Source organism: Mobula birostris, chromosome 3 (assembly GCF_030028105.1).
Source record: "Mobula birostris isolate sMobBir1 chromosome 3, sMobBir1.hap1, whole genome shotgun sequence".
Taxonomy (NCBI): Eukaryota; Metazoa; Chordata; class Chondrichthyes; order Myliobatiformes; family Myliobatidae; genus Mobula; species Mobula birostris.
The window spans coordinates 172,075,919-172,102,071 of record NC_092372.1 but is presented as its reverse complement, the minus strand read 5'-3'; the positions used below and the strand labels follow the sequence as shown (position 1 = coordinate 172,102,071).

The window sequence follows — 26,153 nt, the reverse complement described above, 5'->3', positions numbered from 1 at the left end:
AGGGATATCTCAAGTGAAGTGGCCAGTGAAGGAGTGGAGCTTTGAGGCTTTGACTCAAAAGATTCTGGCAGTTTTGGCAGTTGGTCTGTGCAATCAAGATTTGAATAGATCAGCAGTAAGCCGTTGATTAGAGAATCAAGATTTGAATAGCTCAGACTCAGCAGAAAGCAGCTGATTGGGCAGTTGAGGTCAGGTGACCAAGCATTTTGAAAAGCTCAAACAGATAAGTAGAGGGATAGCTCAAGCGAAGCAGCCAGTGAGTGAGTAGGCCAGTGAAGGAGTGGAGCTTTGAGGCTTTGACTCTAGAGGCTTCGATGAGAAGAGGCGGAGGACAAGCTAACTCGCAGTTAGTTTTTACAATGTCTCCTGAGACGGTGATGTGCTTCTCATGTGAGATGTGGCAGTCTTGGGGGAACGCCCCTCTCCTGCAGAGCCACATCTGCCAGAAGTGCATACGGCTGGGCGATCTGGAAGACCATGTTAGGAATCTGGAGCAGCAGCTGGATGACCTTTGACTCGTCAGGGAGAATGAGGTAGTCATAGATGAGAGCTACAGGGAGGTAGTCACACCTAGGCTGTCAAAAGCAGGTAGTTGGGTGACCTCAGAGGGGGGAAAGCAAAGGTGAGCAGACAGGTAGTGCAGAGCACCCCTGTAGCCATTCCCCTGAATAATAAGTTTACCGTCCTGGATACTGTTGGCAGGGATGACCGACCAGGTGTGAGCCATGGTGGCAGGGCCTCGGGCACTGAGTCTGACCCAGTGGTGCAGAAGGGTGGGATGGAGAAGAGGAGAGCTGTTGTCATTGGGGACTCTATAGTCAGGGGAGCAGACAGGAGATTTTGTGGATGTGAGAAGGATACCCTCATGGTTTGTTGCCTCCCGGGTGTCAGGGTCCGGATGTCACTGACCGCATGCACGACATCCTGGTACGAGAGGAAAACCAACCAGAATTTGTGATACATGTAGGGACCAACGACATAGGCAGGAAGAGGGATGAGGTCCTGAAGTGTGAGTTTTGGGAACTAGGCAGAAGGCTGAAGAACAGGACCTCAAGGGTGGCATTCTCAGGATTGCTGCCAGTGCTACGTGACAGTGATGGTAAGAATTGGAGGAGATGGCAGTTGAATGCGTGGCTAAGGAGTTGGTGCAGGGAGCAGGGTTTTAGATTTTTAGATCATTGGGATCTCTTCTGGGGAAGATGGGACCTGTACAGATTGGATGGGTTGCATCTGAACTCGAGGGGGAGAAATATCCTTGCAGGTAGGTTTGCTAGCATGGTTCGGGAGGGTTTAAACTAATGTGCAAGGGGGATGGGACCCAGAGCGATAGAGCAGTGAAAGAAATGCATGGAGTAAAGCCAGATCTAATATAGAGAGAGGCTTTGAGGAAAGAGAAGCAGGATACATGCTGTAAAAACAGTAAGGTAGAAGGGCTGAAATGTGTGTACCTCAATGCAAGAAGCATCAGGAACAAAGGTGGTGAACTGAGAGCTTGGATACATACATGGAATTATAAGGTAGTGGCCGTTACAGAGACTTGGCTGGCACCAGGGCAGGAATGGATTCTCAATATTCCTGGATTTCAGTGGTTAAAAGGGATAGAGAGGGTGGAAAAAGGGGAGGAGGGGTGGCATTACTGGTCAAGGATACTATTACAGCTACAGAAAGGGTGGGTAATGTAGCAGGATCCTCTTTTGAGTCAGTATGGGTGGAAGTCAAGAACAGGAAGGGAGCAGTTACTCTATTGGGGGTATTCTATAGGCCCCCTGGCAGCAGCAGAGATACAGAGGAGCAGATTGGGAGGCAGATTTTGGAAAGGTGGAAAAATAACAGGGTTGTTATCATGGGTGACTTTAACTTCCTTAATATTGATTGGCACTTGATTAGTTCCAAGGGTTTAGATGGGGCAGAGTTTGTTAAGTGTGTCCAGGATGGATTCCTGTCACAGTATGTGGACAGGCTGACTAGGGGGAATGCCATACTAGATCTAGTACTAGATAATGAACCGGGTCAGGTCACAGATCTCTCAATGGGTGAGCATCTGGGAGACAGTGACCGCTGCTCCCTGGCCTTTAGCATTATCATGGAAAAGGATAGAATCAGAGAGGACAGGAAAATCTTTAATTGGGGAAGGGCAAATTATGAGGCTATAAGGCTAGAACTTACAGGTGTGAATTGGGATGTGGTCGATGTTTAGAGATCTCTTGCAGGATGTTAGGGATAAATTTGTCCTGGTGAAGAAGATAAGGAATGGTAGGGTGAAGGAACCATGGGTGACAAGTGAGGTGGAAAATCTAGTCAGGTGGAAGAAGGCAGCATACATGAGGTTTAGGAAGCAAGGATCAGATGGGTCTATGAGGAATATAAGAAAGCAAGAAAGGAGCTTAAAAGGGGCTGAGAAGAGCAAGAAGGGGGCATGAGAAGGCCTTGGCGAGTAGAGTAAAGGAAAACCCCAAGGCATTCTTCAATTATGTGAAGAAAAAAAGGATGACAGGAGTGAAGGTAGGACCGATTAGAGATAAAGGTGGGAAGATGTACCTGGAGGCTGTCGAAGTGAGCGAGGTCCTCAATGAATACTCCTCTTTGGGATTCACCAATGAGAGGGAACTTGATGACGGTGAGGACAATATGAGTGAGGTTGATGTTCTGGAGCATGTTGATATTAAGGGAGAGGAGGTGTTGGAATTGTTAAAATACATTAGGACGGATAAGTCCCCGGGGCCTCACGGCATATTCCCCAGGCTGCTCCACAAGGCCAGGGAAGAGATTGCTGAGCCTCTGGCTAGGATCTTTATGTCCTCGTTGTCCATGGGAATGGTACCGGAGGATTGGAGGGAGGGGAATGTTGTCCCCTTGTTCAAAAAATGTAGTAGGGATAGTCCGAGTAATTATAGACCAGTGAGCCTTACGACTGTGGTGGGAAAGCTGTTGGAAAAGATTCTTAGAGATAGGATCTCTGGGCATTTAGAGAATCATCGTCTGATCAGGGACAGTCAGCATGGCTTTGTGAAGGGCAGATCGTGTCTAACAAGCCCGATAGAGTTCATTGAGGAGGTGACCAGGCATATAGATGAGGGTAGTGCAGTGGATGTGATCTGTATGGATTTTAGTAAAGCATTTGACAAGGTTCCACATGGTAGGCTTATTCAGAAAGTCAGAAGGCATGGGATCCAGGGAAGTTTGTCCAGGTGGATTCAGAATTGGCTTGGCTGCAGAAGGGAGAGGGTGGTGGTGGAGGGAGTACATTCAGATTGGAAGATTGTGACTAGTGGTGTCCCACAAGGATCTGTTCTGGGACCTCTACTTTTTGTGATTTTTATTAACGACCTGGTTGTGGGGGTAGGAGGGTGGGTTGGCAAGTTTGCAGACGACACAACGGTTGGTGGTGTTGTAGATAGTGTAGAGGATTGTCAAAGATTGCAGGGAGACATTGATAGGATGCAGAAGTGGGCTGAGAAGTGGCAGATGGAGTTCAACCTGGAGAAGTGTGAGCTGGTACACTTTGGAAGGACAAACTCCAAGGCAGAGTACAAAGTAAATGGCAGGATACTTGGTAGTGTGGAGGAGCAGAGGGATCTGGGGGTACATGTCCACAGATCCCTGAAAGTTGCCTCACAGGTGGATAGGGTAGTTAAGAAAGCTTATGGTGTGTTAGCTTTCATAGTCGAGGGATAGAGTTTAGGAGTCGCGATGTAATGATGCAGCTCTATAAAACTCTGGTTGGGCCACACTTGGAGTACTGTGTCCAGTTCTGGTCGCCTCACTATAGGAAGGATGTGGAAGCATTGGAAAGGGTACAGAGGAGATTTACCAGGATGCTGCCTGGTTTAGAGTGTATGCATTATGATCAGAGATTAAGGGAGCTAGGGCTTTACTCTTTGGAGAGAAGGAGGATGAGAGGAGACATGATAGAGGTGTACAAGATAATAAGAGGAATAGATAGAGTGGATAGCCAGCGCCTCTTCCCCAGGGCACCACTGCTCAATACAAGAGGACATGGCTTTAAGGTAAGGGGTGGGAAGTTCAAGGGGGATATTAGAGGAAGGTTTTTTACTCAGAGAGTGGTTGGTGCGTGGAATGCACTGCCTGAGTCAGTGGTGGAGGCAGATACACTCGTGATGTTTAGGAGACTACTAGACAGGTATTTGGAGGAATTTAAGGTGGGGGCTTATATGGGAGGCAGGATTGAGGGTCGGCACAACATTATGGACCGAAGGCCCTGTACTGTGCAGTACTATTCTATGAACAATACCTTTATTTAACTTTTGCTACATATCTGCTTAACCAGGAAAGAGGAGGACTGGTGTGTCAACACTGCAAGAAATATAAATTTCTGGCATAAGTGGAAGGAGGGGATAGAGTGTGAATGAGGGGCTATTGACTATGTAGGCCATCACTGCAGTAATACGTGAGTGGGTAAACATTGCTGAGGATTACACTGCAAGCATCCAAAAAGCTAGTGGAAAACAATCCCCAGAACTTGATGAGATGTATCTCAGACTGCTGTGAGAAACAAGCGAAAAGATTGTTGGAGCCATGAAGGAGATATTTAAAACTTCACTGGCTGCAGGTTTGATGCTAGGTGAATGAAAGACAGCAAACATGGCAGCTTTATTCAAGAAGGTAAATCAAGATACGACAGGTAATTATAGGCCGGCTAGCGTAATGTCATTGGTAGGGAAATTACTGGAAAAAGTTATGAAGGGACAGACTTAATCTACACTTGGAAGAGCAGGAATTGATAACGAATAGTCAGCATGTCTGACTGACTGACTTGAGTGTTTTGAAGTGATAACAGAATATAGTGATGAGAGCAGTGCATTTGATGTGGTTACTTGACTTCAGTAATTCCTTTGATAAGGTACCATATGGGCAATTGATCCAAAATGTTTGAACCCATGGGATCCAAGGAAAGTTGGCAAATTGAATCAAAACTACTTTGAAATTGGTTTGTAGATGTTAGAAGGTAATAGCAGATAGCTGCCGATGTGATTGAAAGCCTATAACCAAAGCTTATGTTGTACTACAGGAATTGGTGTTAGGACCTTTTTTTAATAGACTTTAATGACTTTGTTGTGAACATGAAAGATATGATTAGTAAATTTGCAAATTACACAAAGACTGATGACATTGTTGACAGTAAGAAGAGTAGTGTTAGGTTACAGAATGGTATCGACCAGCTGATATGTTAGGCAAGTCAATGGCAGATGGATCATAATCCTTGTATGTTTGATGTGATGCATTCTGAGGGATCTAATAAGAGTAGGACATATATCATGAATAGTAGGACCCAAGGCAATATCAAGGAACAAAAGGACCTAGGTGTAAAAGTCCAAAGATCAAAGTTAGCAGAACAAGTAGAGAAGATGATAAAAATGGCACGTGGAATCATATGATGTCATTAGCTGGGCCGTAGAATATAAGGACTGGTTGTCTTGGTGCAACTTTAAAACGTGCTGGTTTTCACCACAGATGGAATATTGTTTGCTAACCTGGTTGCCTTACCACAGGAAGGATGTGATTACACTGGAAAGGATTCAGATGAAATTCAGCCATCAGTGTATGGGATGGAACATTTCAGTTATGAGGAAAGGATAGACAGCTGTAATTGCTTTCCTTGGAGCAGAGGGTGTTGAGGTGGAAATCGATAGAGGTTTACAAAATTATAGGAGTCATAGATAAGAGAGATAGGAGGAAATAGTTCACTGTGGCAAAAGTGTCTCAGACAAGAAGGCTTAGATTTAAGTTAAGGAGTAAGAGGCTTTGAGGGGATCTGAAGATGAGTGTTATTTTCACCAAGAGTGTGATTGCAATCTGAAATTGAGAAGGTAATGGAGGCAGGTACTCTCACTACATTCAAGAATCATCGGGACAAACATTTGAAATGACAAGACAGGCTAAATACTGAGAAATGGAATTAGTGGAATTAGGGTTGACAGATATTTGATGGTCAGCAAAGATATGGTGAGCCAAAGGGCCTCTTTCTGTGTTGTATGATCACCTGAATCCATTAACTAGCATCTCAAGTCAACAGGAAGGCAGGAGATATTTGGCAACAATGTATAGAAATATGTGTGCACTGGCTATTGCATTATGCCATATATAGAATAACACCATAATTGACTCAGGTAATATTAATCAAATGAAAGACACTTGTCATTTTTAACACTTGAACTACATTTCAAGCCAGTTAAATTTTGACTTAAGTCTATGCAAGTTCTCTGACAAATAAGGGACGATTGAGTAAAAAGGGTGAAACGATGAAACTGAAGTGAGATAAACAATAAGACATGGAAAGCAAGAAGATAAAATTTACTTCACAAAGGTAAACAAGACTCAGTAATGAAGTGGGATCAGTGGTACATGACAGAATGCCATTCTTCCCTGACAGCCTCAAAAGACCTTAATGGACCTGATTTTCTCACAATCCCACATTTCTGCAGTTGGAGTTGGCCCATCAACGTCTGTGTTGAGACCCACTATTCAAAAGGTGTTTGACACAGTACCATTAATGCTAGTGTCTCACACAAAGCAATGATTCATTAATATGAATATTCCTACCTATGCTCTGGAGACATTCAAAATGAAACTTGGAAAATTATAATGGACAATTAAAAGAAAGGTCTGAGGGAACTTCTCAATTGTCTATAATTCTGTACTCATATGGATCAGATGCTGACTTGAGAATTCCCCTTTCAGAAAATTGGAATTTCAAGGCCTTCATGAAACAAGTATGACATCTGATAAGTGTAAATATTTAACAAATGATCCAATTAGTTATGAGGACAGCTATTTATGTTCAAGCTGAGCTATTTCAATTTAAAATAAACATTTTTATCCCTAGATATTTATATGCTTTAACTAGTACACTCAATGGTCACTTTATAAAGCTCACCTGTACACCTGCTCTTTAGTGCAAATATCTAAACAGCCAATCTTGTGGCAGCAACTCAATATATAAAACCATGCAGATATAGTCAAGACGGTCAGTTGTTGCTCAGACCAAACATCAGAATTAGGAAGAAATGTGACCTTAGTGACTTTGACTGTGGAATGATTGTTGGGATGTCAGACAGGGCAGTTTGACGCACAATTTTCTAAAGTTTGCAGAGATGGTGCAATAAACAAAAAAAAAAACACGGAGTAAGTTTAAACGCAAACAACAGGAATTCTGCAGATGCTGGAAATTCAAGCAACACACATAAAAGTTGCTGGTGAACACAGCAGGCCAGGCAGCATCTCTAGGAAGAGGTGCAGTCGACGTTTCAGGCCGAGACCCTTCGTCAGGACAAAGTAGTCCTGACGAAGGGTCTCAGCCTGAAACGTCGACTGCACCTCTTCCTAGAGATGCTGCCTGGCCTGCTGCGTTCACCAGCAACTTTTATGTGTGTTACACCGAGTAAGTGGCAGTTTTGTGGGCAAAAATGCCTTGTTAATTGAGAGAGGTCAGAAGAGAATGTCCACACTGGATCAAGCTGCCAGGAGGGCAACAGTAACTCAATTAACCACGTGTTACAACAGTAGTGTGCAGAAGAGCATCCCTGAATGCACAGCACATCAAACCTTGAAGTGGATGGGCAACAGCAGCAGAAGACCATGAACATACACTCAGTGGCCACTCTATTAGGTACAGGAGATACCTAATAAAGTGGCCACAAAGTGTATATTGATCCTTGTGAAAAATTTATTTGCCAGAGTAGTATTTTAGACTTGGTCTTTTACTAATGGAAATTAGAGATGCCAGCTTATTGTAATGGTATTGCTCACCCCTCCTCAAAAAAAAAGACTGCTTAATTGTACTTGTGTGTACTGCAAAGAATAAAGGACATATTAAACACAGAAAGAAAAATTTTCACATCATTAATGTGTTCCTGAAACTACTGTTTGCTAGAATGATCTTCAATAGCAGAAAGTTCAATGAAAGCAAACTGTAGAAACTTGTATATTATGCAAAAGACTTCTGCACAGCTGGAGGATAACTGAATCAGTTACATTAAATTGGATCATTATTGTCTAATATGTAGTGGTGTGCTAGGCAGTAAAATCGACAAAGCTGAACAAACATCAGTATTTATGTAGTGCAACTGGGACTTAAAAAATAAAAAGGGAGCCTGGCTGCCAAGTCATATAAACTTGTTCCCAAAACCACTTTTGAAAGAGGCAAGTTAGTGAAAGAAAATGTGTCACTTGTCAATACATATTGTCTCTGTTGTGGCTATGCTGCTCATAGAAGAATCTCAATTGTGATGTTAAATCAATCATTGAAGACTGTGTGATGCTCCTATTGATCAGTCTTTCACACATTAAACATTTATTCTATCAGCAATGAAGTGATCAATTATGCTTAAAAATAAATGTTTTTGCAGTATGTATATTTAATCTTAGATGTCTACAACACTCTTTACTTTCAGAGGGCAAAAATGGAAATATTATGCTTATAGGTTTCCTGATGTGTAATTTGTATAAGTGACTGGTTTAGTTGCCATCTTGGTACAATGTGGATATTTTGATTTTATCAGGTGTGTGTGTAATATAGACTGCAGCAGATACAACTACAATCCAGTGTGTGCATCTAATGGAAAGTCATATGATAGCCCTTGCCTTGTCAAAGAAGCATCCTGCCAGAGACAGGAGTGGATTGAAGTAAAACGTATTGGTAAATGCCAAGGTAAATGAACATCTTTTCAGAAATGATTCCAAATTCATCGAGCTCTCACACACTCAAATTGTACAAAAATATTTCAATTTAACCATGTGTAGAGTTTTAGAATTGATAAAGTAAAAGACAGAATTGATGCATCATTTAGCTTATCCATTTTGTAATTATTGGCATTTCACCCAGTCTTTTCATTTCCATTCACCTCATGTAACATCCTATTGAGTGTTTTTGAATTTGATTTTGCATTTCTCTCAATTCAAAGCTATTGTACACTTACAAATTGCAGTGTTTTCCATGAATAATTATGCAGTACTAAATGAAAATTGCCTCCCCTCCAATAGAACCTGTCAGCTTGTTTGTTCTCAGCAACTATTGAATGAATCATCTGTTAATGCATTATGCTTAACTCCAAACAATAGAAAATTGCAGTGAAGGAAACTTAAGAGATCAACAGTGGGATGGTGTGGAATAGGATTGTAGCAATAGAGTTAAAGGACAAGGTCTTGTTTGATATATAAGGCCAGTTAAGGGATGTCAATTTTCTAACGTTCTCAAAATATTGAAAGCTATATGAAAATTGTCAATATTCAAGAAAAGGAAATCACTCAAAAGATATGTAATTAGGCTGCCATTTTGTCATTAATATCAGAGCAGTAACAATTTATTATTTTTTTGCAAGTGCCATATACTCCTTTTGTCAACCTTAGTTCAAAGTGGGACTATTGAGTTACATTCAAAGCAGAATTACAGAACTATTGCAGTGTTGTCTCCTAGTGACCCCAATGGTACACAGGAGAAGTGAATATTCTTCAGAATAGATATGACCAGCCAAGAAAATAGATGAAGAGAAACGTGAATTGTCTTACTCAGGAAGCAAATGTTTGGTCCTAGCTGTCTGCAGATATGCTGGTCGTCCTCTTCATGATCATTTACCCTACGACAGCTTGAGTCATTGGGTCATTGGGCCCTCACTTTGCCTCCAACCTACTTCCTTTGCTAATTTATTGTATCAATTCTCTTACAATGGAATTGATTGCAGCCCACAACTGATTGAAAACTCTGATGACCCATACCCCTAACTTCTTTTCCAAACCCTGATCTGCCAAGCCTTTTCTCCCCCCGTGTCCTTTCTGCAATTTTAGGTTTATATTCATACACAAACTCAGGCTTGCACACAATCTAAATACCCCAACCCCTGCAGACACAATCCAATTTCAATCATTCTCCACCGTCCTCCAAACCTTCTAACTTGAGACTAGTTGTGTTTGTAGCAGTGACATCATCTATGCAATATTACCTCTGCTACATCCACCTGCCAAATGCATCTCACCCCACAGAGCTCACCCGCCCCCCCGCCACACTCCAAGCAGATTGTTTGGTATTTCTCTTCTGATTAAAGATGTTCAGAATTTGAAGCTGTTATTTTTGGACCTCATCAGTTGTTGTGTTCCCTAGCCAAGTAATCCAAAATAATCCTTGGAAAATAAGTCAGACTGTTATCAACCCTGGTGCCATATTTTATACTGAGTTAAATTTCAGATATATTTGGCTGTATCTTTCTCGACCCAGCTTGCTGTTTGTAGTCCCTGCAGTCAACTTGAACAGCTGTGGACACTTTATATCACTGCCTTCGGTTGTGACTTTTGTGCTCAGACCGCAACAGGGTCTTGGGAAATGTATGCACAGATACCAGCCTCAAATACCTCTAAGGAGGTACAGTGAAAACTTTATTTTAGATCATAAGAGCATGTGACATAGGAGCGAATTAGGCCATTCAGCCCATTGAGTCTGCTCTGCCACTCCATCATGGCTGATCCTGAATCCCACTCAATCCCACATGAATGCCGCCTTCTCGCCATATCCTTTAATGCCCTGACCGATCAGGAAACGATCAACTTCTGCCTTAAATATACGCACAGACTTGGCCTCCACTACAGTCTGTGGCAGGGCATTCCACAGATTCACTACTCTCTGGTGAAAAAAAAATTCCCCTTATCCTCAAACAACAGGAATTCTGCAGATGCTGGAAATTCAAGCGACACACATCAAAGTTGATGGTGAACGCAGCAGGCCAGGCAGCATCTCTAGGAAGAGGTGCAGTCGACGTTTCAGGCCGAGACCCTTCGTCAGGACTAACTGAAGGAAGAGTGAGTAAGGGATTTGAAAGTTGGAGGGGGAGGGGGAGATCCAAAATGATAGGAGAAGACAGGAGGGGGAGGGATGGAGCCAAGAGCTGGACAGGTGATAGGCAAAAGGGGATACGAGGGGATCATGGGACAGGAGGTCCGGGAAGAAAGACAAGGGGGGGGGGACCCAGAGGATGGGCAAGAGGTATATTCAGAGGGACAGAGGGAGAAAAAGGAGAGTGAGAGAAAGAATGTGTGCATAAAAATAAGTAACAGATGGGGTACGAGGGGGAGGTGGGGCCTAGCGGAAGTTAGAGAAGTCGATGTTCATGCCATCAGGTTGGAGGCTACCCAGACGGAATATAAGGTGTTGTTCCTCCAACCTGAGTGTGGCTTCATCTTTACAGTAGAGGAGGCCGTGGATAGACATGTCAGAATGGGAATGGGATGTGGAATTAAAATGTGTGGCCACTGGGAGATCCTGCTTTCTCTGGCGGACAGAGCGTAGATGTTCAGCAAAGCGGTCTCCCAGTCTGCGTCGGGTCTCGCCAATATATAAAAGGCCACATCGGGAGCACCGGACGCAGTATATCACCCCAGTCGACTCTCAGGTGAAGTGTTGCCTCACCTGGAAGGACTGTTTGGGGCCCTGAATGGTGGAGCAAAGCGGTCTCCCAGTCTGCGTCGGGTCTCGCCAATATATAAAAGGCCACATCGGGAGCACCGGACGCAGTATATCGCCCCAGTCGACTCACAGGTGAAGTGTTGCCTCACCTGGCAGGACTGTTTGGGGCCTTGTTCTAGAGGGTGGCCCCTCAGTCTTGAGGCTGTGCCCTCTGGTAATGGATATCCCCACATTAGGAAACATGCTCTCCACATCTACTCTATCTCGTCCTTTCAACATTCAGTAGGTTTCAATGAGATCCCCTTGCATTCTTCTAAATTCCAGACAGCAAAGGCCTGAAACTGCCAAATGCTACTCATATGTTAACCCCTTCATTCCTGGAATCATCCTCGTGAACCTCCTCTGGACTCTCTCCAATGACAACACATCCTTTCTGAGATATGGGGCCCAAAGCTGTTGACAATTCTCCAAGTGCAGTCTGATCAGTGTCTTCTAAAAGCTCAGCATTATCTCCTTGCTTTTATATTCTGTTCCCCCTAAAATAAATTGCATTTGCCTTCTTTACCCCAGACTCAATCTGTAAATTAACCTTTCAGGAGTCTTGCATGGATATTTGAACCTTCTCCCCATTTTGTTAATAGTCCGCACGATTGTTCCTTTTGCTGTATTTCCCAACACTATATTCCATCTGCCACTTTTTTTGCCTAATCTTCCAAATTTTCTAAGTCCTGCTGCAATCACATTGCTTCCTCAGCACTACCTCCCCCTCCACCTACCTTGGTATCATCCGCCAACTTTGCCACAAAGCCATCAATTCCATTATCTATATCACTGACAAACAGTGTGAAAAGCAGCATTCCCAATACTGACCCTTGAGGATCACCACTAGTCACCGGCAGCCTACCAGGAAAGGCCCCTTTTATTCCCCTCACTGCCTCCTACCTGTCAGCCATTCCACTATATTTTCCAGTATCTTTCCTGTAATGCTGTAGTATTTTATCTTATTAAGCAGCCTCATATGTGGCACCTTATCAAACGTCTTCTGAAAATCCAAGTAAATGACATCCACTGCCTCTCCCTCATCCACTCTGCTTGTTACTTCCTCGAAGAACTCCAACAGATTTGTCAGGCAAGATTTCCCTTTACAAAAGCCATGCTGACTTTGTCTTATTTTATAGTTAGTCTCCAACTACTTCAAAACCTAATCTTTAATAATAACAGACTCCAACACTTTCCCAACAACTGAGGTTAGGCTAAATGGCCTATAATTTCCTCTCTTTTGTCTTCCTTCCTTCTTAAAGAGTAGAGTGACATTTCTTCTGTATAACTGAAGAGTCCAAAACTAGAGGTCACTGCCTGGGAATATGGAGTATGCCATTTAGAATCTAAGCCAGAAGAAGTTTCTTTATCAGAGGGTGCCTGTGGAATTCTCTCCCACAGAGATCACTAGATGCCAGGTCATTGATATTCAAGAATGACATGAATGAATGACATTCAGGATGGTAGAGGCTATGATAAGACCATGCTCCAGGCATTTTGTGAAGAAGAAAGCCTTTTGGAATGACCTACTTCCTCCTTTGCAATCACATCTTTCCATATAGTTATAACTGGGTATAATGGAAATGGAGTCAAATGTGCAACTGAACTCAGGCTGGGACTGGCTCAGATGTGCATCTCGAGAAGGCCAGAAGCAGGGATAGTTCAATGCAGTTTTGGTCTCCTTCTTTAAGAAAGGATGTACTGGAATTGGAGGCACACCAAAAGAGATATACTAAGCTAATTCTTGGGATGATAGAATTGTCCCAACACAGGAGCTAAATAAATTAGATCTATAAGCTGTGGAGTTTAGAAGAAGTGAAACATACACAATCCTAGAGAGCATGACAGTGCAGGGATTGAGGTGTTACCATTTATGGGAGAATCTTGAATAAAGGAACATAGTTACAAGGTTAGGCAGTGGTCATTTAGAACAGGAGTGTATAGAAGTGTATTCTTGCAGTGGGTAGTAAATCTCTGGAATTCTCTACCCCAGCCTATTGGCCATTGATCATTGGAGGAGTTTAAGGAGAAAGAGATCAGTGATTTAAAGGTGATGGGAAACCGACTTATGAAGAGAAGATGAGGCCCAAAGCAGATCAACTATAATCATAATCATGCTGTCTTCAGGGGCCAACTCTTCCTCTTATTTTCTTAGCCTCTTGTTCTTCTGATGATGTGGAGGTAGGAATGGGGTCAGGTGAATGATTGGAACATAGGCAGGAGGATGGTCAGAGACGGCACCAGGTGTGTGGCCAGGAACAAGGCCAAATGCATGGCTGAAAGGCAATCAGATTTGGGGCATGTGTGCAGTTAGGAACAGGGACAAATTCGAACTTAATGCACGGCCAAAGGTTTACTGACAGAGCACTTCAAATAGATCCTAAAAGCAGCATAATTTCAGAATTATTTTCTTTTTCCTTTAACACTGGACAAAATAATCCTCCTCCCTCACTCTCCTTATTCATCTTTCTGAAATTATTTTCAGAATGAACAATTTATTTGCTCATTTCCTCACAATAGGTGATCTTGCCATGTAGACCAGTGCGGGTTCAGTCCATGGCTGGCTTTTAAGGAAATTGGGAATGTCCTTTGCTCTAGTAATTCACCAGTCTCCTCTTTAATCTCCTTCCAAGGATTGCATGAGTGTCATGTCCTGTTCCTGAATTAGGGTTGCCAAATCAACCTTCCTGTCACCTTCACAGGGTGCAGTGTTTCTTCAGCAAACCTGGGGCCATGATTCATTTTAAAGGCACTGACTGCCAATATCATATTAATTGTGCTGTCTTGAACATTGCATTTTCCTAGTTTCTCTGCTTCCATTAAAAGTTTTCTGTCAATGCCACCTTTTACTGTAAAATGCTTCTAATATTTCTTTTGCCTCGACCATAGATTCTCTCTATCACAGCTGAATATGCCCTCATTCTTGTTACTTGTTTCTTATTTTTTACCTCACTTTTTTCCCTTTTCTTTGAGAACCACAATAGGATTCCCCATTTACTCATTAATTTCGCTAGTCCCCTGACAGACTATTTGTCAAGTTTTACCACCATTAATCAAATCTTTCCCTAACCACAAGAGATTCTGCAGATGCTGGGCATCCAGAGAAATGCAGACTCAATGCCAGAGGAAGTCACCAGATCTGGCAGTACATATGGAGAGGAATGAACAGTCGACATTTTGGGTTGAGACCATTCATCTGGTCTTGATGAAGGGTCTCAGCCTGAAACGTTGACTGTTCAAATCTTTCCTTTCTCTTTATACCATTCCCTCCACAACATTGAACTGCACTTCTTCATCACTACCAGTATCCATCCCCTTACACTGATATCTTCCCAATCACACGTGTCACAACATTGGTGCTTTATGTGCCTTTCAAATGCCAAAGGACATAAATACTCCACCTGGGTAAAACAATGATTTATTTGCATGCCTTTCAATTCAGTGTTCTCTATTCGTGTCTGTAATGCAGCAATCTCCATATTAGGAAAACAATTCCAAATTGAATGATGGCTTTGCAGAAGACTTAGCTGCAGGTTATTCTTCATTTTAATTCTCTTTCCCACTGCCACACTCTCTGTCCTTGATCTCGTACATCTTTCCATTAAAGCTCAACTCAAGCTGAAGAGCATCGCTGTCAGGATAAGGCCACACTTAGGCTGGAGGAACAACACCTTAAATTCTGTTTGAGTAGCCTCAAACCTGATGGCATGAACATCGATTTCTCAAACTTCCAGTAATACCTCCCCCCACCCACTTCACCATTTCCCATCCCCATATCCCTCCCTTATGTTATCTTCTTGCCTGCTCGTCCCTCCCCTTTGATGCTCCTCCCCCCTTTTTTCTTTCTTCCATGGCCTTCTGACTCTTCACCAATCAACTTCCTAGTCTTTGCTTCATCCCTTGCTCTCCAAGTTTCATCTGTCGTCTGGCATTTCTTTCTTCCCCCACCTTTCAAATCTACTTGGCTTTTTCTCCAGTCCTGCCGAAGAGTTTCAGCCTGAAACGTTGACTGTACTTTTTTCCATAGATGCTGCCTGGCCTACTGAGTTCCACCAACACTTTGTGTGTGTTCGGATTTCCAGCATCTGCAGATTTTCTCTTGTTTGTGAAGAACATCACCATTTACTTGGGTACTTTATAGCCTGCCAAGCCGTGTCAAAACATTTAGATAATTTCTAAGCACACCTTTTGATTCATTTCTTTATTATCAACTTTTTCCTTGCACCATAATCCCATTTGCAATTTGATCTGTCCTATCTCCCACTCAATTATAAGCCTTCCTATTTTCCTTTCCTCCTTTTCCTATTTTTTCCTGTGAATATTAAAGCTTGTTTTGTCTTCAGTTCTTTTTAGACCTAATGTGATAACTGAAATATTGTTTCTCTCCCCAGATGTTTTATGGTGCTTTGAGTATTTTGAGTGTTTTCTATTTTACTTACCTCTTTAACCAAATGACAAGTTACTTTGTTATTCCTTTTTTAAAAAATTATTTTTTACTTTATATCAAGTGAAGTGCTTCAGAGTATTTATTTTGCTATTGAAAAGACACTATAAGAATGCAAGAGGTTGTTGCTTAGTGGATAAAAAAAAACTTTTGGCCAGGAATTTAATCTCAGTCTTCATTTCTGGCTCATGTGTTTGTCATGAATTTGGATAATGCCAGGCTTAGATTCTTTACTGGAAGAATTAATTTGAACATTTATCTTATGGAAGGATATCCTTTAAAGCATTGGAAAGGTGATCATCTAGTAAATGATGCCTAAACCCTGATAGCAAGTAAACACTATTGGCATGTAAATTCTTCTAAAAGTTATTATCAATCAATTAGAGAGAACTTGACAGCTCAAAAAGACATAAGGAAGAAGATAACTAATTAGATCAATGAAGCACGCAGAGACATTTTAAGCATAAATAATTTTTGGTGGGTTGGAATGATTATGGCGAAGCAAGATACTCAGAAGCAGTCACAGGCATTGCTTCTCCATACCTAGATTAAGAGGAATGTCAGGGTGTGAATCTGAATATAACATTTATTCATTTTTCTCATCAGCTTGGAGATGAGACAAAAATCAATGAACCTGACTCAGTAGAACACTGTGAAGCTTTTTCAGATTGTGGTGTAATTTTAGATCAAACTATAATTACTTGTATTTGTCCCTTTTCTCTCTCTGGAGATATCAATCTGAGGTCCAACCTCAGCTTACTTTCCATATGAGATAAAATACAGTCAGTTGAAGTCCACGGTGGGTCAAAATGGACATAGTTCATTGCAGGAACAGACATAATGGCCAAGTTATATCTCAGCGATTCTGTAGTATGCCAAGTGATTTGATCATTTTGTTTTAGTTGAAACCTACAATGACAAGGCAGGAAGCTTTGAAAATAATCGTGTTCATCTCCCCAAACCATGACCAGATGCTTGTGCTGTTCATGCTGAAAATGATTGTCCCCAAGAGCAATGTGCCCGAGAACAAGAAGGAAATGGGGTGGAAAATATCACCAGGAAAGTATCAGCTGTACTTCATTTTCATTTCATTGTCGAAAGGGGATCACATTTTGATATAAAGGTGTCATTCACAATTATATCAATTACCAGCAACATGGAATGATTAAATGACACGTCCAAGAGGCCCAGTCCCTCTGTTCTAAAGATGCCACCTCACACACTCTTGCTTGCACTCTGTTTTGCACTACCTTCTTCCAGTGGTGACAATAGTTTTGACAATAGTGTTGGTTCTCTTTTTGATAGGATTTTCCCTGTCTTCAGTTCTCACTACACCAGCCCTCCCATTAAACATTTTCCTTCGCACCACCATGAGTCATATTTTCCTTGCTTCTCCTCTTTCAGCATTTTAAGAGGACTGTTTACTATAGAAAGTTCGTTGTTGTTTCACTCTATCTCTAGCCACTCCCCTCCCCACCGCACCATCGTGTGCAACAGCAGGAAATGAAACATCTCTCCTTTAAACCGTTGCTTCTCCATCCTACCACAACCTAACATAATTCCAACTGAGACAATGATTCATTTATATTCCCTTCAATATAGAATGGTATACTTACTCTTGTCCTCAGAAGTGACTGTGAACCAGTTCCCTGCCACTTTAATTCTGTCTCTTGACCACGTTGACCCCTATGCCCTCAGCAATTTTTATAGCAACCCTTAACAAGGTACACCATCTATCTTAAGACAACATGTATTACAGCATTGTAGATTCAACATTGGGATAAATAATTAGCAGTATTTTTACTTCAAGTATCCAGCAAAGCACTCCCCTTTCTTGTAGTAATTTGGGATGATTATTCATTTACTCCTTTTGTGAGATATTGTTTTAAATTTTTTATTTTGTTGCCTTATTTCACCTCGTATTATAATCCCTCTTGATGTCAATTCTTTCCCTTTCTTCCATGGCCTTCTGCCTTCTCCTGTCAGATTCCCCCTTTTCCAGCCCTTATCTCCTCCACCAATCAACTTCCCAGCTCTTTACGTCACCCCTCCACTCCCAGTTTCACCTATCACCTGTACTTTATACTTCTTCCTCCTCTCCCCCCACCTTCTTTCCTGACTTCTTGCCCCTTCCTTTCCTGTCTTAACGCAGGGTCTCGGCCCAAAACGTCAACTGTTTATTCCCATCCACAGATGCTGTCTGTCCTGCTGAGCTCCTCCAGCACATTGTGTGCAGTGTCAATTCTCTGGTACTTTCCATCCTAAAGCTGACATTCTATTTTGGTATTTATTCTCCTTCCCACTTCCTTTACAGTTAAAACTTTATTTCTAACCTTCCCCAGTTCTGACAACTGATTGTCGAAGTGAAACATTAACTCTGATGTTTTTGTTCCTCCATTGAACCCGCTTGACCAGCATCTTTGGTTTTAGTTGGCCATGAATCATTTTGCCGATAGCCTTTTATATGTAATATTGCTTCTTTTTAGATGACGCTGGTTCTTTGGGGAAGGACAATGGATTTCAACTGGGAACAGAAATTAAAGGTAAATTGCAGGAACTTCCCTTTGTGACTGGCATAAATATACTATGATTTATTTGAATAAGCCAGAATTGGGGAGGTCACACACTTTCATTTACTGCAGATTTGCTCCATCTTAAACTGGGCTAAGTGAACTCCCCAGAGCTATTATAGAACTGCTTAGTTAAACTTAGCATAACTTTTGTCTCTGGAATATAATTGCTAAGATGGTATGTATAACATGATAGGTTAGCTCGATGGCCAGGAGATTACCTTGTGTTGCTGCATTGATAGTGTTGATGATACATAGTTGAAAATGAAGCTTAGACAAGGTGAAATGTATATATTGTGCAAAAGTCTTTCTGTCGATCTGTCTATCTATCTATTTATCTACCACAGTGTGGAATAGGCTTTCTGGCCCTTCGAGCTGCACCACCCAACAACCCCCGATTTAGGCAGACTAATCACGAGACAATTTATCATGGCCAATTAATTCTCTGGACTGCGGGAGGAAACCGGAGTACCATGAGGAAACCCACACAATCATGGGGAAGAACATACAAACTTCTTTCAGACAGCAGTGGGAATTGAACCCAGGCAGCTAGTACTCTAAAGCATTATGCTAACGTGCCGCCCCACGTATATACAGCTAGGGAGCTGAAGACTTTTGCACTGTATTATAGTAATTTTATGTTTTGCACTGTTCTGCTCCCACAAAAAATATTTATATTATGGCATATGTGAGTGATGATAAACCTGATTTTGAATTGGGTCTTATTGTGGACTTAGAATGTGAAGGAGGCAGGGAGAGGGGAATCATGGTTGGGAAAAGCAGAAGGGAGAGGGGAGGGAGCAGAAAGCACCAGGGAGACATTATGTAATGATCAATAAATCAAATAACCTTGCGTGGTGTCTCAGGGCTGGGCCACCTGCTGCCCCGGCACTCCTTCTCTGCCACCTGTCCCACACTCCTCCTGCAGCCTTCCACTCTTGCCATTTATAATGGATACAGTGGAACACAGTGAACATGTGAATCGAGAGCCGAAGTAGGCCACTTGACTCCACAATCCCATCTAAATTGATCATGGTTAACCCGAAGAAATCTCAATTCTGAATCCTGACATACTCACAGTAACCTTTCATCATCTTGCTTATCAAGAAACTTTCTCTGCCATAATAATATTTGATTGTGGCTGATTTCTCAAATGAGCTGTGGCAAGCTGCTTCATTGGAAGGCACAACCAGTTTCGTGCAGGGTTCCTCTTCCTTCAATTCCGCTGCTTCTGCCTCCATCAATCAAATGACAGGCATAGAGCATATATGTTTGATTGATGACTGATAGATAGTCCCGAATGCCCTGTTGTGAATAGCAATAACACAGTGAGAGAGCTGCCATCTCTTTCTTTTGTTGCATTTCCCAAAATGGAGCTACATTGATTTCAGCCACAGAAGCATACCATTCACTGTGCATCAGTAAGTGACATGTTCGAGGCATATACTTCAGCTTTTTACTTTTTACAAAGCCGTGAGTCAGCTGAAGAATTCATTCTGAATGAATTCTTGCTGATACAAATCAATGAAACTAAAGAGAAGGAAACACTTTTTCACACTGGCAGGAGCCCAGTTGCAGCAATGGACTTTAAAAGTATGTGGGCAGGTGAATTGTGAGTGAATGAGGCATGAAGCTACTCATTTTTATACATTTAGAATATTATAAAACAATTAAATTAAATAATGAAAGATTGAAAGAAGCGTACAGCAAGTCCATTGAACATGTTCCAAGACAAGTTGCGAGCAAATTTTGGAAAGACCATTCAGAATCTCCTTATTTTCACTGGTTCAGGCCTGAAACCACATGAGGTCTGTGGGTTTATTTTTGAAATCTTTAACACTATAATCTGTAATTCAAAATTGTAACAACGAAGTGTTTTACAAACTACAACAGTGTGAATGGAAGTTTGTTTGATGCTACATACGGAGTCATAGAAGACTACAGAACAGAAATAGGCCCTCTGGCTGAGTTAGGCCGTGCTGACCCAATTAAACTGCCTAGTCCCATCAACCTGCACCCGGACCATTGCCCTTCATATCCCTCCCGTATATGTACCAATCCAAACTTCTCTTAAATGTTGAACCAAAATCGCATCCACCACTTGCGCTGGCAGCTTGTTCCACACTCTCACCACCCGCTGAAAGAAAAAGTTTCCCCTCATGTTTCCCTGAAATGTTTCACCTTTCACCCTTAACCCATGATCTCTAGATGTAATCTTATCCAACTGCAGTGGAAACAACCTGCTTGCATTTACCCTATCTATACTCCTCATAATTTTGTGTACCTTTATCAAATCTCCTCTCAATATTTTGGGTTCTAAGGAATAAAGTTCTAACCTATTCAATATCATAACCCAGTCCCAGCAACATCCTTGTAAATTTCCTCTATACTCTTTCAATCTTACTTATATCTTTCCTGTAGGTAGCTGACCAAAACTGCACACAATACTCCAAATTAGGCCTTGCCAACATCTTATATAACTTCAACGTAGCACCCCAACACCTGTACTCAGCACTTTGATCTATGAAGGCCAATGAGTCAAAAGCTTTCTTTATGGCCCCATCTACCTGTGACACCACTTTCAATGAACTATGGACCTATATACCCAGATCCCTTTCTTCTACTGCTCTCCTCAGTACCCTACCACTCACTTTTGTAAGATCTACCCTGGTTGGTCCTCCCAAAGTTCAACACCTCACATTTGTCTGCATTAAATTGCATCTGTCAGTTTTCAACTCATTTTTCCAGCTTGTCCAGATCCCACTGCAAGCTTTGATAATCTTCCTCACTGTTCACTATACCCCCAGTCTTGGTGTCATCTGCAAATTTGCTGATCCAGTTAACCACATTATCATTTAGATCGTTGATATAGATGACAAACAGCAATGGACCCAGCTCTGATCTCTGTGGCACTCCACTAGTCTCTGGCATCCAGTCAGAGAGGCAAGCATCTATTGCCATTCTGGCTTCTACCACAAAGCCAACACCTAATCTAATTTACCACCTTATCTTGAATGCCACGTGATTGAACCTTCTTGACCAACTCCCATGTGGGATCTGTAAAATACCTTGCTGAAGTCCACGTAGGCAACATGCACTGCCTTACCTTCAACAACTTTCCTGGTAACTTCTGTAAGTTTGCTTAGACACGACATACCACGTACAAAGCCATGCTGACTATTCTTGCTCAGTTACTGTCTATCCAAATGTTCATATATCCAGTCGCTTAGAATAGCTTCCAGTAACTTTCCCACTACTGATGTCAGGCTCACCAGCTGATAATTTCTTGGTTTATTCTTAAAGCCTTTCTTAAACAATGGAGCAACTTTGGCTTTCCTCCAATCCTCTGGCACCTCATCTGCCGCTAAGGATGATTTGAATATCTCTGCTAGGGCCTCTACAATTTCTGCACTTGCCTCCCACAGGATATGAAAGAACAGTTTGTCCACTCTAGTTTGCATCCAGACAGCAAACATTTCCTCCTCTGTAATCTATATAGAGTCCATCACCTCACTGCTGCCTTGCCTCACTTCTATAGATTCTGTGTTCATCTCCTGAGTAAATACAGATGTAGACAGTCCATTTAAGATCTCCTCCATCTCTTTTGGCTCCATATATTGATTACCATTCTGATCTTCCAGAGGACCAATTTTGTCCCTTGCAATACTTTTGCCCTTAACAACTGTGCAGAAGCCCTTAGGATTCTCTTTCACCTTGTCTACTAGAACAAACTCTTGCCTTCTGTTAACCCTCCTGATTTTTTTCTTAAGTGTCCTCTTGCATTTCTTATACTTAATAAGCACCTCTTTTGTTCCTATCTGCCTACACCTGCTATGCACCTTCGTTTTTTTAACCAGGCCTCAGTATCTCTAGAAAACTTGTTATCCTTGCCTTTTCACAAGCAAGAAAAGATCTTCAGATGCTGGAAAGCCAAGCAACACAAAATGCTGGAGGAGCTCAGCAGGCCAGGCAACATCTATGGAAAAGTGTAAAGTTGACATTTTGGACCGAGGCCCCTCATCAGTCCTGATGAAGGGTCTCGGCTGGAAGCGTCGACAGTTTACTCTTTTCCAGAGATGCTGCCTGGCCTGCTGAGTTCTTCCAGTATTTTGTGCATGATCCTTGCCTTGTGTGTGATCCATGCAAGCTTTGCACTCTCAAAATTTCACTTTTGAATCCATACTTGCCAGATCCTTTCTGATACCATCAAAATTGGCCTTTCTTCAATTTAGAATCTCAACCTGAGAACCAGACCTATCCTTTTCATAATTACTTTTAAACTAATGGCATTATGATCACTAGATTCAAAGTGCTCCCCGACTCAAATTTCTGTAACCTGCCCTGTTTCATTCCCTAATAGGAGCTCAAACATTACACACTCCATTGTTGGACCTTCTCTGTACTGATTAAGGAAACTTTCCTGAACACATTTGACAAACTCTATCTATCTAGTCCTTTTACGGAATGGGAGTCCCAGTCAACATGTGCAAAGTTAAAATCACCTATTATCACAACCTTTTGTCTTCCGATGATCCTTTGGTCACAGTATCTGAAGATAATGTGTAGACTGCCTTCAAGAGAGTGAATCCAAGGAAAGCATCCAGTCAGAACGGAGTACCTGGTTGAGTGCTGAAGACTTCTACTGACCAATTGACTGGTGTATTCATAGATATCTTTAACCTCTCTCTCTAGCTGTCTGTGGTAACCACCAGCTTCATGCAGGCTTCAATCATACTGGTGCCCAAGAAGAGTGTGGTAACCTGTCTCAGTGACGATTGACCAGTGACACCTACATCCACAGTGATGAAGTGTTTCAAGAGGCTGGTGTTGAAGTATGCCAGCTCCTGTATGAGTGGCAACCTGGATCTGTTCCAATTCACCTGCTGAAACGACAGGTCTATGGTAGATGCCATCCCATTGGCTCTTCACACAACCTTGGAGCATCTGGACAGCAAAGATGCATACATCAGGATGCTCTTTATTGATATAGCTCAGTATTCAATACCATCATCCCCTCAAAACTAATCACTAAACTCCAACACCCAGGTCTCGATTCCCCCTTGTGCAATAGGATCGTGGATTTCCTCACTTGTAGATCTCCACCAGTTTGGATTGGCAAAAGCATCTCCTCCACAATCTCCATCCACACAGGAGTACCACAGGGATGTGTGCTTAGCCCCCCTGCTCTACTTGCTTTACATCTTTGACTGTGTGGCTTAAGTATAGCTCCAACACCATATACAAGCTTGCTGATGACACCACTGTTGTGGGCTGTATCAAAGGTAGTGATGATGCATCAGCAGTCAGGAGGGAGATTGCAAATTTGGCTAAGTGGTGTAATAACAACAACCTCTCACTCAATGTCAACAAGACCAAGTAACAGATTGTAGAGTTCAGGAGAGGGAAACCAGAAGTCCATGAGCCAGTAATCATCGGAGTTTCAGAGATGGAGAGGGTCAGCAATGTTAAATTCTTGGGTTATACTATCTCAAAGAACCTGTCCTGGACCCATCACGTAAATATAATTTCAAAGGAAGCACAACAACACCTCTACTTCCTCAGGAGTCTGCGGAGAACTGATATGTCATCAGAAACCTTAGCAAGCTTCTATAGATGTGTGGTGGAAAGTGTGCTGACTAGCTGCATTATGGCCTGGTGTGGGAACACCAATACCACTGGAAAATCCTACAAAATGTAGTGGATTTGGCCCAGTACGTCATGGGTAAAACCCTCCCAATTATTGACCATATCTATCTCAAACTTTGCCATAGAAAAGCAGCATCCATCAACACAGATCCTCACCACCCAGGCCTTGCTTTTTTCTTGCTGCTGCCATCATGTAGAAGGTACAGGTACCTCAAGACTCACACCACCAGGTTCAAGAACAGTTACTACCCCTCTTCAAGAACAGTTACTACCCCTCAACCATCAGGTACTCATTCTACTTCTGGTGTTCCCACAACCAATGATCTCACTTTAAGGATTCTTTATCTTATAATTTCATGCTCATTATTTATTGCTATTCATTTATATCTGCATTTTCACAGTTTGTTGTTCATTGGTCCTGTTTACAGTTACTGTTCTTTATATTTGCTAAGTATGCCCACAGGAAAAACAATCTCACGGTTGTATGTGGTGACATGTATGTACTTTGATAATAAATTTTACTTTGACTTGACTTTTGACTTTGATTTTATGTTTCTTGTAACAGTTTGCAATCTCTCTCTACAGATTTATTTCTCTAAATCCCACGATTGTTGGGTGGTCTATAACATAGATTAAAAGATGTGGTCATACTTCTTTTATTCCAAATTCCACCCACTTAGCCTCACTAGATGAGTTCTCTAATCTGTCCTGACTGAGCACTGCCATGACATTTACCCTGACTGGTAATACCACCCCCACCCCCCTTAATCCCTGCTGCTCTATCACATCTAAAACAACAGAACCCCTGAACATTGAGCTGCTAGTCCCGACCCTCCAGAAACCAAATCTCACTATCAGATCGTAATCAAACTACAACATCATGATTCCAGGTGTTGAGATCATCTGCCTTTCCTACAGTACTTACTGCATTGAAATAGATGCAGCTCAGAACATTACTCCCACCATGCTCAATGTTTTGATTCCTGATTTTGATGTCTGAAAAACATCTGGCTCCACAATCTCTCCACTACTTGTTCTGGCACTCTGGTTCCCATCCCTGTGCAACTGCAGTTTAACCCCACACTGCCCCCCCCCCCAATAACGTGCAGTACTAGCAAACCTTCCAGCTAGGATATTAGCCCTCTTCTGTACAGACCCACCTTCCATGGAAGTGAGCCGGATGATCCAGAAATCTGAAGCCCTCCCTCCTACACCAACTCTTTGGGTACATGGTAAACTGTAAGATCTTCCTATTTCTGGCCCCACTAGCACATTGCATAGATAGCAATCATGAGATCACAACCCTGGAGGTCCTGTTCTTTAACTTAGCACCCAACTCCCTGAATTTATTTTGCAGAATCTCATGATTCTTCCTACTCATGTCATTGGTACCTATATAAACCATGACCTCCAGCTACTCACCCTCCCACTTGGGAATTCTGAGGACTCTATCAAAGATATAATGGACCCTGGCACCAGGGAGGCAACATATCATCTGGGAATCTCATTCTCACCCACAGAACCTCCTGTCTGTTCGCCCAACTAATGAACCCCCTATCACCACAGCTCGGCTCTTCTCTCCCCTTCCACTCTGAGCCACAGAGCCAGACACAGTGTCAGAGAGTGGACGATTGTGGCTTTCCACTGCTATCCAACAGCATCTAAAGTGGTATTCCTGTTGTTGAGGGGGATGACCACAGAGGCACTCTGCACTATTTAACCCCATTCACCCTCCATACTGTCACCCAGTTTCCTATGTCTTGCACCTTGGGTGTAACTACTTAAGACCATAAGACCATTAGACATAGAAGCAGAATTAGGCCATTCAGACCATAGAGTCTGCTCTGTCATTCCATCATGACTGATCTCAGATCCCATTCAATCCCATACACCTGCCTTCTCGCCATATCCTTTGATGCCCTGACCAATCAGGAAACGGTCAACTTCTGCCTTAAATATAGGCACGGACCTGGCCGCCACCGCAGTCTGTGGCAGAGCATTCCACAGGTTTTCTACTCTCTGGCTAGAAAAATTCCTCCTTACC

The 26,153-nt window shown here is 42.3% G+C and overlaps 1 protein-coding gene across 1 annotated transcript in view; it reads left to right on the top strand.

Annotated features, from left to right (window-relative positions):
- The window catches only part of LOC140194753 (tomoregulin-1-like), a 287,906-nt gene that overhangs the window by 243,000 nt on the left and 18,753 nt on the right, over positions 1-26,153 (top strand). The window contains exons 6-7 of the mRNA XM_072252017.1: positions 8,520-8,668; positions 18,380-18,436. Of these exons, the coding sequence (XP_072108118.1) occupies positions 8,520-8,668; positions 18,380-18,436 (206 nt within the window). The remainder of the gene's footprint in view (positions 1-8,519; positions 8,669-18,379; positions 18,437-26,153) is intronic.